This window comes from Pan paniscus, chromosome 5 (assembly GCF_029289425.2).
Source record: "Pan paniscus chromosome 5, NHGRI_mPanPan1-v2.0_pri, whole genome shotgun sequence".
Classification (NCBI taxonomy): domain Eukaryota; kingdom Metazoa; phylum Chordata; class Mammalia; order Primates; family Hominidae; genus Pan; species Pan paniscus.
Genome location: NC_073254.2, coordinates 32,492,082 through 32,505,265, shown reverse-complemented (window position 1 = coordinate 32,505,265; position 13,184 = coordinate 32,492,082). Strand labels below are relative to the sequence as shown.

Here is a 13,184-nt window from a genome sequence, read left to right as displayed (position 1 = left end):
ATTTGCCACCCATATTCTTTTCCATTTCTGCTTTACTGTTAAGAGTGAGGACTTACTGGGGAGAACACTAAACTCAAATCCACTTATTTCATCAATCTTTCAACTAATTATTTCTTTTCTTTCTTTTTTTTTTTTTTTTTTTTTTTGAGATGGAGTCTCACTCTGTCACCCAGGCTGGAGTACAGTGGCACGATCTTGGCTCACTGTGACCTCCATCTCCTGGGTTCAAGTGATTCTCCTGCCTCAGCCTCCCGAGTAGCTGGGATTATAGGCGTGCACCACCATGCTCAGTTAATTTTTGTATTTTTAGTAGAGACAGGGTTTCACCATGTTGGCCAGGCTGGTCTCAAACTCCTGACCTCAGGTGATGTGCCCCCTCGGCCTCCTAAAGTGGTGGATTACAGGCGTGAGCCACTGTGCCCAGCCTCAACTAATTATTTCAAAGCCAGGGATTGCATTCTGCTCTAGGCAACAGAAACCAGCTACACTGACAATGACGTGAGTTAATTTTTCTCATTTAACAGGAAGTCCAGAGGCTGGTACAGCACCTCAGAAATGCACACAGCTCTACTAACTTTAATGTGTGTTCATGTCATCTTCATGATCTCAGGATAGCTCTACCATTCCAAACATTGTATCCATATCTGTGGTACAAACTGGGAAAAAGGAGGAAGGGCAAAAAACCACAGGCTTCTGTCAGCTGAATTTGTACCTTCTTTTATCAGAAGAACAACAGTTTTCTTGGAAGCCCCACCCAGTAATGTTTACCTACATCTCCTTGGCCAGAACTGTGTTTAATGGCTACCCGAAGCTGCAGAGAGGACTTTGGAAAATAGAGTTTTTAGCCCAGCACATTGCTTCCAGGAAAACCAGTGTTCTGTTAGCAAGTAGCACTCGATGTATCCCAAAACCATCATTGAATTAGTCCTTTTTAAACAGAGGTCCATGTTTTGGTCTTCACTGGATCTAGATTCAGATTAACGCTGCAGATATTTACTGAGTGCTTTCAGTCGTAAACCAAGCACAGTAATTGCATGGAGGAATGTGTATGGCAAATTACACCGTCTGCCTTCAAGGTAATCACAATCTAAATAGAAAGGCAGAGAAATAGCTACACAAATAACTCCAATAAAGTTTAATAAGTATTATATGTATGATCTTAGAACTGATTATTGGACTAATAAGTAAAATAATATTTGAAATCCCTCCTATACAATACAGATAACATGTACATCATATCCACTCCTAAGGAAAGAAATCTAATGGTCAGAGTTTCAGGGGAAACGGTGCAGGTTAGGTGAAGGTGCAGAAAAGAAAAAAAAAAAGTTGGATTATAACTCAGTTTTTTCTCACTGATTATATTTATTGGAGTGGCTTTTATTTTGCTTTTGACCCTCCCAACTTTCTTTTACTTTTTTTATCCTGAGTTCTTCATTATGATAGATAGATTTTTTTAAAAAAAAATTCTATCTTAAAACATGACTGTCCTTTGATAAATGTCATCTCCTAGCTTAAGACTTACTTCCTCTCCAGTTAGGCCCTCCCACCCCTGCCTAAGAACTTATGGTGAGAGATTTAAAGATGAGGAGCCTCCTTACTATATCCAACTTTAGGAGCTGTGCTTTAGTAGAATCAGAAAGATTCCTGGAATAACTTATTTTGCCACTAAAATTGGCAAACAGCTGTTCCCTTGTTCTGGATTCCTGTGAGGCCAACAGGCTGCCCGCTGGCCTCCAGCTTGAGAAGACAGTATTAGCAGGATCAATACTTAGTGGTTTTTTTATATTTTTAAGTTCCCTGGGAATAAAATAATTCATAAAAATATGTAAGCCTGGCCAGGCTCAGTGGCTTATGCCTGTAATCCCAACACTTTGGGAGGCTGAGGTGGGAGGATCACTTGAGCCCAGGTGTTCGAGACCAGCCTGGGCAACATAGCCAGACCCCATCTCTACAAAAAAATGTAAAAATTAGCCAGGTGTAGTGGTGCACACCTGTGGTCTCAGCTACTTGAGGGGGCTGAGGTGAGAGGATCGCTTGATCCTGGGAGATCAAGGCTGCTGTGAGCCAGGATTGTACCACTGCTCTCCAGCCTGGGCGACAGAGCAAGACCCTATCTCAAAGAAAAAAAATAATCTATGTATAAGTGTGTATATATATATATATATACACACACACACACACACACAAATACGTGTGTGTATATACACATACATACATGTACTTACATGTATGTGTGTGTGTGTATATAGACACACAAACACACAGACATATAAGCCTGTGATTTGCCTTTCAGACGTTGAACTTTCTAACAGGTTTTGGGATTCCAGAAGCCCCTGCATCATTGCTTCTGAGTGGAACATAGACAAAAAGGATAGCATGCGCTCCTCATCCCTGGGTGACCTGATTGTCTCTCACTTGCCATTGAGTCCCACTCACCCTGCAGTTATTTTCATTCTGTTCCAAGGGGATGGTAATAGATTTAGATAGAGTTCTTGTTTTGAATGTGTGCGTACTATTAGATAAAAGGGGCAGCTTCTACTAATGATACACTTCTCTAACTGGATGAGTTACAGAGCAAAATATACATGGGAATTGGAGTTATATAACACTTCCATACAGCTCCACCCCTCTGCTGCTGCTGCTTACATGCTATACTGATGTAGGGGAGAAAAAATATTTTTCGTCTATTTGCCCTGTAAATTAGACTGGCCAAAGACAGATTAACAAGAGAAAAGCAACTAGCATTTTATTAGCATATGCATCTTGCTTATACATGGGAGCACCCAGAGATTAATAACCCAAAGTGGTAGATATAACTTGGGCATACGACTGGGCATGGTGGCTCACACCTGTAATCCCAGCACTTTGGGAGGCCAAGGCAGGAGGGTCCCTTGAGTCCAGTAGTTCAAGACCAGCCTGGGCAACAAAGTGAGGCCCCTTCTCTACAAAACATTAGCTGAGTGTGGTGGCATGCACCTGTAGTTCCAGCTACTCAGGAGAATGAGGTGAGAGGATCGCTTGAGCCTGGGACGTTGAGGCTGCAGCGAGCCATGATTGTGCCAGTGCCTGGGCAACAAAGTGAGACCCTGTCTTTGAAAAAAAAAAAAAAAAAAAAAAAAAAGGAAAAGGGGTTTTGGGTTTCTGGATGGGGGAGGCAGGTTATGGGAAGGTGAACAGGAAAAGTATGGTGAACAAGAGTTGTCTAGAGAAGTTTGTGACACAGGTTTTTGTCACTTCTCCACCTTTAAGAGTTGTTAACAGTACTCCCCTTCTTGGTGCTAGAGAGGGAGACACCTCTGCAAATGGAAATGTCCTTTACAAAAGGAAAATTGATGCCATGTTTTTAGAGCTTTTCCTGAGTCTGCTGGTTCTCAATGGCCTCTAGCTTAAAATAATCCATATTCTGGCACCCTTCAGTCAGCTTGCAGACAAGACATATGATGGACATTGATGATACTGTATCTTTCCTTTTTTCTCTCAAAGCGCTATTTGGATTTTATGTTTCTACATTTAGGAGTACTAGAAACTTTCTGTGTTTCCCCCTTACACTGTCAAAGTAGAAATTATAAGTAGTTGCCACAAAGTAGAGGAAAGTCTTCTCTCGGTGATGGATAAATCCATGTCATCTCCAAAATGTATTTTCATGTGAAAGGTCACTTGTCAACCATAAAGTTACTAATATTGACTTTTAAGTCCCTGAACTCTTTAGAGCTTGTGTGAATTAAAATAATATGTGCCACACATAGTAAAGTATCTGGGATAGTTCAAAGAATTGTTTCCAATCAAAAATATCGATAGTTGCAAAATGTGAAAAAAATGCCCTGTATTCTATATTAAAGCAGAAATGTGTTTTTACCTTTTATTGAACTCCTACTTGCCTCTATTATCACATACAGTATTTTTTTTCATAAAATTGTTACCTTTGGAGGAGTGATTGGACATATTTAATTTTTTTGAACAGCTGTATTAAGTAACTCACATACAATATAGTTCACCATTGTAAAGTGTTCAATTCAGTAGCATTAATATATTCAGAGTTATACCGCCATCACTACAGTCTCATTTTAAAACATTTTCATCATACCCAAAAGAAACCTTGTATCCAAATCATTCCCTATTACCCCCACCCACAGCCCTAGTCAACCACTGCCTCCATCTCTATAGATTTGCCTATTCTAGATATTTCATATAAATGGAATCATACAGTATATGGCTGTGTTCGATTGCTATTGCTACTGTAACAGATTACCACAAACTGAGTAGCTTAAAACAACAGAAATTTATTTCTCACAATTCTGCAGGCCAGAAATCTGAAATCAAGGGGTCAGCAGGGTTTGTTCCCTCTTAGCGGGTCAGAGGGAGAATCTGTTCCGTGCCTCTCCCCTTGTTTCTGTAGGGCCATCAATCCTGGGCGTTCCCTGGCTTGTAGATGCATCACTCCAGTCTCTGCCTGCATCTTCACGTGGCCGTCTCCCCTGGGTGTCTTTATATGACCTTCTTATAAGGACATCACTCATTAGATTAGGGCCCTCCCTAATCCAGTGTGATCTCATCTTAACTGATTACATCTGCAAGGACCCTTTTTCCAAATAGGGTCACATTCTGAGGGTCTGGCGGACATGAATACTGTTCAACCCAGGACAATGGCCTTTTGTGTTTGGCTTCTTTCACATAAAATAATTTGCCAGGGTTCATCCATGTTGTAGTTGTTGTGATACATGTATCTGAACTTATTCTCTTTTATGGCCAAATGATATTCCACTGTGTGTATATACCAGATTTTATTCATCACTTCATCATTTGATGGGCATGTGGTGGTTTCCACATTTTGACTTTTGTGGATAAAGCTGCTTTGAATATTCATGTACAAGTTTCTGTGTAGACTTATGTTTTCACTTCTCTCGGGTTAGATTTGTTTCACCTTTAAATCTGTCAAGTATGATGTACATTTTTGTGGATAAATGTATGGGGTACAAGTGCAATTTTGTTACAGGCACAGATTGTGCACTGGTCAAGTCGGGGCTTTTAAGGTATCCGTCACCTGAATAACATACATTGTACTCATTAAGTATTAATTAAGCTTCTTGGCTGGGCGCAGTGGCTCATGCCTATAATCCCAGCACTTTGGGATGCCAAGATGGGTGGATCACCTGAGATCAGGAGTTCAAGACCAGCCTGGGCAACATTGTGAAACTCCATCTCTACTAAAAATACAAAAATCAGCCAGATGTGGTGGCGGGCGCCTGTAATCCCAGCTACTCAGGAGGCTGAGGCAGGAGAATCTCTTGAACCTGGGAGGTGGAGGTTGCATTGAGCCAAAATCATATCATGCCACTGAACTCCAGCCTGGGTGACAGAGCGAGACTCCATCTCAAAAAACAAACAAACAAAAAAATAAGCTCGTCATCCTCTCCCCTTCCACTCCCTCACCCTTCCAAGTCTCCATTGTCCATTCCAGTCTCTATGTCCATGAGTACACGTTATTTAGCTTCCACTTATGAGTAAGGACATGCAATATTTGTTTTTCTGTGTCTGACTTGTTTCTTTTATATATTTTTATTTTAATTTTTTTGACTTGTTTCACTTAAGATGATGTGCATATTTATGCCACTCTGTGGTAATGGCTGTTATTAAAATTCTAACAGCCATTCTGATCAAATGAATTCTGGTTCATTTTCTGAATCTTGAGTTTATATTATATTTCGGGGACTTTTCAGTGACTTGTCTTTGGGGAATTATGTTTTGTGGGAAATAGGCTGCTTTCCTTTCAGCTTATTTGATGGAAATCTATTGTTAACATTACAAAGAAAGCTGTCTAGTCTTTCACTTGCTAGTTTGTGTCCTTCTTTGTTATTTGTAGTAGCATTTAACTTTCTTTTTTTTTTGAGATGGAGTCTTGCTCTGTCGCCCAGGCTGGAGTACAGTGGCGCGATCTTGGCTCACTGCAGCCTCCGCCTCCCGGGTTCAAGCAATTTTCCTGCCTCAGCCTCCCGAGTAGCTGGGACTATAGGCACACGCCGCCACGCCTGGCAATTTTTGTATTTTTAGTAGAGATGGGGTTTCACCATGTTGGCCAGGATGGTCTTGATCTCCTGACCCCTGACCTCATGATCCACCTGCCTCAGCCTCCCAAAGTGCTGGGATTACAGGTGTGAGCCACCACTCCCAGCTGCATTTAACTTTTTAAACCATTTACAAAGCACTTTCTTTTTATGATATTTGGTTTTTGTGGGGTTTCTTTGTTTTTGTTTTTTTGAAAGAGTCTCACTCTGTCGCCCAGGCTGCAGTGCAGTGGCACAGTCTCGGCTCACTGCAACCTCTAACTCCCGGGTTCCAGAGATTCTCCTGCTTCAGCCTCCCAAGTAGCTGGGATTACAGGCACCTGCCACCACGCCCAGCTAATTTTTTGTATTTTTAGTAGAGACAGAGTTTCACCATGTTGGCCAGGGTGGTCTCAGACCCCTGGCCTCAAGTGATTCATCCACCTTGGCCTCCCAAAGTGCTGGGATTACGGGCGTGAGCCACCAACGTATATTAACTGTGGAGCTTTATTTTTCTGCATATTTTATACTTAAACCAAATAAACATTCCATAAAACTAATTTTTCATTTTTTCTTGACAGATCGCTTACAACCTTGGGGTTGGTTATATCATCACTGGCTGACCAGGCAGCTGGCAAGGGTAAAAGCAAATTTGTGCCTTATCGAGATTCAGTCCTCACTTGGCTGCTTAAGGTAATCCATTGCTCTAGTGTTCTTTTCCAACTAAAAATTGGCTATTCCAGATGTGACAGAGTAGAGGTGTGTACAAAGCTAACCAAATACCTAAAGAACTCTCCTGATGACAGTTATTCTAATTCCTAGGAACACAGAATGAAAACTATTTTCTACTCCTTTTTATTCCATTTGAATGCTGTTTGACAGGCCTTATTCATTGCTTGAATATAGACAGGACACATTTCATCTTGTCATGACGTTATTTGTGAAATGCAAGTCCATTTCCACATAATGTTTCCTTCATAGAGAATAATGTCATACCTAACACATTTAGTGCTTTTATCATATGTGTTGTCCATGGAATGGGCTTCCTAAGATGCTGTTTGAAATACTTGGCAGGACAATTTGGGGGGCAACAGCCAAACCTCTATGATAGCCACAATCAGCCCAGCCGCAGACAACTATGAAGAGACCCTCTCCACATTAAGATATGCAGACCGAGCCAAAAGGATTGTGAACCATGCTGTTGTGAATGAGGACCCCAACGCAAAAGTGATCCGAGAACTGCGGGAGGAAGTCGAGAAACTGAGAGAGCAGCTCTCTCAGGCAGAGGTAAAAGCAGCCTGGTACTCCCTGCTGGTAAAGTTCCCTGGCTTGCGGGATTTGACTGGCAAGGGTGTGCTCATTTGCAATTGTAGGTCATCTGATATGGTTTGGATTTATGTCCCTACCCAAATCTCATGTTGAATTGTAATCACCAGTGTTGGAGGAGTGGCCTGGTAGGAGGTGATTGGATCATGGGGGCGAACTTCCCCCTTGCTGTTCTCGTGATAGTGAGTTCTCATACAGCCTGTGGAACCATGAGCCAATTAAACCCCCTTTTCTTTATAAATTACCCAGTCTCAGGTATTTCTTTATAGCAATGTGAGAACTGACTAATACATCATCTCAATGTGGTTCAGCACTTCAGTGTTTATTGGCATCTGCCAAATACTAAGCGTTGTGAAGACCAACATGAGTAATACCATACTCTGTCCTAGGAACTTATAGTCATGGAAACAAACAAATAAGAGATAATTCCTGCTACTACCTGATCATTTGCTTCCCTAAATCAGTTGGCCTTTGAACTTTCAGTGGGAAAGTATGTTGTTTATATTAACATTATAAACTATTATTTCCACAGGCCCTTGCAATTTTCAGAGAATTTAGTTAGGTGTTATCTCCTTGTTAAGCTATGGAAATGGCGTGATCAAAGATAATTAAACATTAGGAATAATTCAGAAATCTTTTTCTTTTCCATTTATATCAGGCCCTGACAAGAAACAAAATCTTTTTGCATTGTTATCTTCTTTCTTTGGCTTTACTGAAACTTTAATAATGATATACTCTTGTAAATAGGTGTTGCTTTTTGCAAATTATTGGGTGAGGCACTGTCTTATTTGAAATATTTAAGAGGACAGCTTTGGAGGCCAAGTGCCTTAGTTTAAGTCACAGGGTTCCACATGCCAGGACTTGGGAGTGTATCTGACACTTCTAAGTTCACATTCCTTCACCACTCTCTTCTGACCCCACTGTAGTTGGGAGAGTACTAAGTTGTAAGAAAAAAAGAAAGAAAGAAAAACAGTTAATGGCCATTATTTATGGAGCATTTACGTGCCAGGCACTATGTTAATACTTTTATCCATCAGCATATTTTATCAAAAAGTAATCAATAGAAGACTGAAAAAACAAAAAGGTGAAGCCAAGAGTCTGAATATTAATTGGTGATCTTGGCATTACATTGTAATTGTTTGTTTATATATCTTTCTCTTCTTCCAGGCTGTGGCTCTTAAAGTACAAGATGCTGTGTTTTATTAATTTTTTTATCCCCAACCCCTAGCCTAACATTGATACTAGAAAGCACTTACCACAATACCTTGCACATAGTAAGTTCTCAATAAATGTTGCTGATTTTTATTATAATTTATAATCATTCCGTGCATTAAGTATAATTTTCAGATAGATTGTAAGAAGGGTAGCAAAACACCAGAAAAATAAAAATGCTGATAAACCTTGAAAATAGTCATGATGCTAGGAGGAAAGTATAATGGTTCTGCAGTGTGTTTATAGGTGGATTATCTACTTATTTGCATTTTTACTGTGACCACATAATCTGGGCGAGATGGCTCAAGCAATACCTGGCCAAAGGAAACAGAAGAAGAGCCAGCCACATAGGTCCACCTAGAATTTTCTTTTTCTGTTTCTTTTTTTTTTTTTGGCGGGGGCGGGTGGACAGAGTCTCTCTGTTGCCTGGGCTGGAGTGCAGTGGCACCATCTTGGCTCACTGCAACCTCTATCTCCTGGGTTCAAGTGATTCTTTTGCCTCAGCCTCCCAAGTAGCTAGGATTACAGACAGGCATGCGCCATTACACCCAGCGAATTTTTTTTATATTTTTAGTAGAGACAGTGTTTCACCATGTTAGCCAGGCTGGTCTCAAGTGGTTCACCCACCTCAGCCTCCCAAACTGTTGGGGTTACAGGCAGGAGCCATTGGCCTGGACTATAATTTTCATATATGTCCCACTGTACTCAGCACTAAATGCCACTGTCAGGCTCTGTTAATACCATGAGCCTCAGGCATACTCAGCTAGCTTCCAGATCATCGCATCCCAGCTTCTTGTCCAAGCTCTGCCATCTTTCTTGTTCATAGAGTTTTAACTTTGTAGAGGCTCATGTTACTTTAAGGTGTCAAAGCATATTATTGACAAGTAAAGGCCTCTCCCCTCAAAATTTTGTTAAGCTGCAAGTATCTGTATTGAAACCTCTTAGTTACTCTCCCTGAACAAACTAGAAGGGAAACCACTGCCTTTTTAGCCAGCTGTGCTGCTTCTGGGTGAATGATAATGATAAATAACAAAATGCATGACCATCAGTGGAGAAAGGTAGTCTAAAGGCCCAGATTCAAAATTTAAAATACATGAGAAGTCTTTACCTTTTCTAGCAGATTAATTTAACTGGAATTCATTTATTGATGATGAGTGTTAACCTCCGTCTTATTGAAAAAGAAGTCTGCTTAAGTAACCTTTTGTCCTGCTTATCTATTTCAAAGTTGAACGTTAGCATCTTTTAGGGCTTTAAATGTGAAATTTAAGTATAATGGATAAAATGACTAATGATTTGTTTCATTTTCATTCAGGACACTGGTATTTCTTTTTCAGGGAACAGCCATGTTCTCTTACATTCGTTTGATTAATAAAGGTTAAAAACCCACCCTAACAGCATATAACTTAATTTTTTCCAACAGACTATTGATAACTGCTTAAGAGGGACAGTAACTGATTGTCTTGTATATGATGGTGGAAAAATTTTGAACATCAGATATCTCTGGTTTCATTTTAAAGGCCATGAAGGCCCCTGAACTGAAGGAGAAGCTCGAAGAGTCTGAAAAGCTGATAAAAGAACTAACAGTGACTTGGGAAGAGAAGCTGAGGAAAACAGAAGAGATCGCACAGGTAGCTTGATAATTTAGCCCTAAAATATTGGGATTCTTTTCCACTTATTGTCTTTTCTGTGTAGTTTGCTGTCATCTTCAGAAAGTCTTTTTTTTTTTTTTTTTTGAGACGGAGTCTCACTCTGTCGCCCAGGCTGGGGTGCAGTGGCGTGATCTCGACTCACTGCAACCTCCACCTCCCGGGCTCAAGCAGTTCGCATGCCGTAGCCTCCCGAGTAGCTGGGATTACAGGTGCCTACTACCATGCCTGGCTAACTTTTATATTTTTAGTAGAGATGGGGTTTCACCATGTTGGCCAGGCTGGTCTCAAACTCCTGACCTCAGGTGATCTGCCAGCCGCAGCCTCCCAAAGTGCTGGGATTACAGGCATGAGCCACTGCACCCAGCCTCAGAAAGTCTTTTAAGGGCCCTTTTCTGCTGAACCAGAGATTGCAAAGATCACTTTTTTTTTTTTTTTTTTTGAAGACAAGGTCTCCCTCTGTCACCCAGGCTGGAGTACAGCAGCTCAATCACAGCTCTCTTGCAGCCTCAACATCCTGGGCTCAAGTGATTCTCCTCCCTCAGTCCCCCCAAGTAGCTGGGACCACAGGCATGTGCTACCATGCCCAGCTAATTTTATCTATTTTGTGTAGAGCTGGGGTCTTATTTTGTTGCCCGGGCTGGTCTCAAACTCTGAGCTCAAGTGATTCTTCTGCCTCAGCTTCCCAGAGTGCTGGGGTTACAGGCATGAGCCACTGTGCCTCGCCCAGCAAAGATCACTTTTAGACATTGACGTCAGGTCTTTTTATCAACGTACAGTTTGGCCTGTATATTTGCTAGACGTGTTAGATAGCACTAAATTTGAACAAGCATGGTTACAGAAAATGTCATTCATATTTCCTGCTCTTCACATTTAAACAAAAGTCTGTCTTGTGATTTTTTTTTTTTTTTTTTTTTTTTTTTTTGCAGACAGAGTCTCTCTCTGTCGCCCAGGCTGGAGTGCAGTGGCGCAATCTTGGCTCACTGCAACCTCCGCCTCCTGGGTACAAGCGATTCTTCTGCCTCAGCCTCCCGAGCAGCTGGGACTAGAGGCTTGCGCCACCACTCCTGGCTAATTATTTTTGTACTTTAGTAGAGATGGGGTTTCACCGTGTTGCCCCAGCTGATCTCAAACTCCTGAGCTCAGGCAATCCACCCACCTTAGCCTCCCAAAGTGCTAGGATTACAAGTGTGAGCCACTGTGCCCAGCCTTGTTTTGTGATTTTTAGATCACCTGGCAAAGCATGAGGCTACCTGATTTTTATTTTATTTTATTTTTATTTATTTATTTTTTATTGAGATGGAGTCTTGCTTTGTCACCCAGGCTGGAATGCAGTGGCGCAATCTTGGCTCACTGCAACCTCCGCCTCCCGAGTTCAAGCTATTCTCCTGCCTCAGCCTCCCAAACAGCTAGGACTATAGGTGTGTGCCACCACAACTGGCCAATTTTTGTATCTTTTAGTAGAGTCAGGGATTCACCATGTTGGCCAGGCTGGTCTCAAACTCCTGACCTCAGGTGATCCACCCGCCTTAGCCTCCCAAGAGGCTACCTAATTGACAGAGAATTTGTAACGTATAGCATATCATAATTTTTCAATGTATTTGATTCTTTGGGCTTGTTAGGAAATGCTGTATGTTTATATTTTAACTTTTACTTAAGTTAAAATATAAAGGAAGGACTAATTCTCGGGGTTATGTGCATTATGAATTTCTCTACATTATATATTTCACGAACATTTTTAATCTCATTGATCATTTGGAAATATTGGACCATCCCAATCACGTAGCTTAACAGCAGTCACTGGAACCCAGTCCAGCCTTCTGCTGATGTGTTTCTTATAGATATCGTTCACACCCACACATACCCCTACACCTCACTCACTGTCCCGCTTAACATTGCTTTATGTTTCTCCATAGTACTTAACACCATTGGAAATTCTATGTACCATATTGACTTAACTGTTTTCTTATGGCCTGTCTCCTCCCACCAGAATATAACTTTTCATGAAAGACGGGACTTCATTGGGTTCAGTGCTGTATTCCCAGCCCGAGATCAATACCTACTACATTGTAGACTCTAATAAATATATCTTGAATGAATGAATGAATGAGTGAATACAAGGCCTTCCGCAGTAGAGACCCAACCTTCTCTTCCAGCCTTAACTCTCACTGCTTTCTGATATTTGCCAGGGGTTCTTGGCCCCTGAAATCATCTAGTATGTCCAGAACCTTTCTTTAGTGTGCTTCCATATGCCATGCCCCAAGAACACCCTATCTTTATATTTCTGTTGAAATTATTCTTATGCTTCAAGAACTATCTCAAATATATCCTCTTTCTGCAGCCTTTCTTGGTCTCTTAACCCATCATGATGTCTCTCCTGGGAAGCCCCTGGCATTTCGTACCCTTCAATAGCACAACACTCTCCTCTTTTGTGCTCTAGTTATGTGGTCTTGTTCCCTCTACTAGATTCTAAGCTCCTTAAGAGCCAAAATGGTGTCTGGTTCATCCTTGGTGCCCCTATCACGCCTGCCACAAGATGTCATGCACTGTAGACTCTCTGTTAATGTGGTTGAGCAGAGTAGCATGTGTAATCCCATTGGCATTGTCCCCAGAAACAGTGACTTACTCTTTCCGTGGATACATCTTGTGAATAGAACAACAAACAGAGTTTCCTTCTTTTGTCTGTTTTTGTGCACAGGAAAGACAACGACAACTTGAAAGCATGGGGATTTCCCTGGAGATGTCCGGTATCAAGGTGGGGGATGACAAATGCTACTTAGTCAATCTGAATGCAGACCCTGCTCTTAACGAACTTCTGGTTTATTATTTAAAGGTAGGAGAACGTATAAATACATATGCAATCAAGATTCATTCCTATACAGTTTGTAGTTGAATCTGGGTGCCTGTCTCTGTGATGTTGCTTTTTGTATCCAGCTTAGCCCTCAGTAAAACTAAGATG

General features: G+C 41.3%; 1 protein-coding gene across 9 annotated transcripts in view; it reads left to right on the top strand.

Annotated features, from left to right (window-relative positions):
• Positions 1 to 13,184, top strand: part of KIF13A (kinesin family member 13A) — a 243,532-nt gene that overhangs the window by 143,262 nt on the left and 87,086 nt on the right. For all 9 annotated transcript variants that reach the window (XM_063604760.1, XM_034961513.4, XM_034961510.4 and 6 more), the window contains exons 10-13: positions 6,623 to 6,734; positions 7,116 to 7,328; positions 10,097 to 10,207; positions 12,924 to 13,058. In XM_063604760.1, coding sequence (XP_063460830.1) covers positions 6,623 to 6,734; positions 7,116 to 7,328; positions 10,097 to 10,207; positions 12,924 to 13,058 — 571 coding nt within the window. The remainder of the gene's footprint in view (positions 1 to 6,622; positions 6,735 to 7,115; positions 7,329 to 10,096; positions 10,208 to 12,923; positions 13,059 to 13,184) is intronic.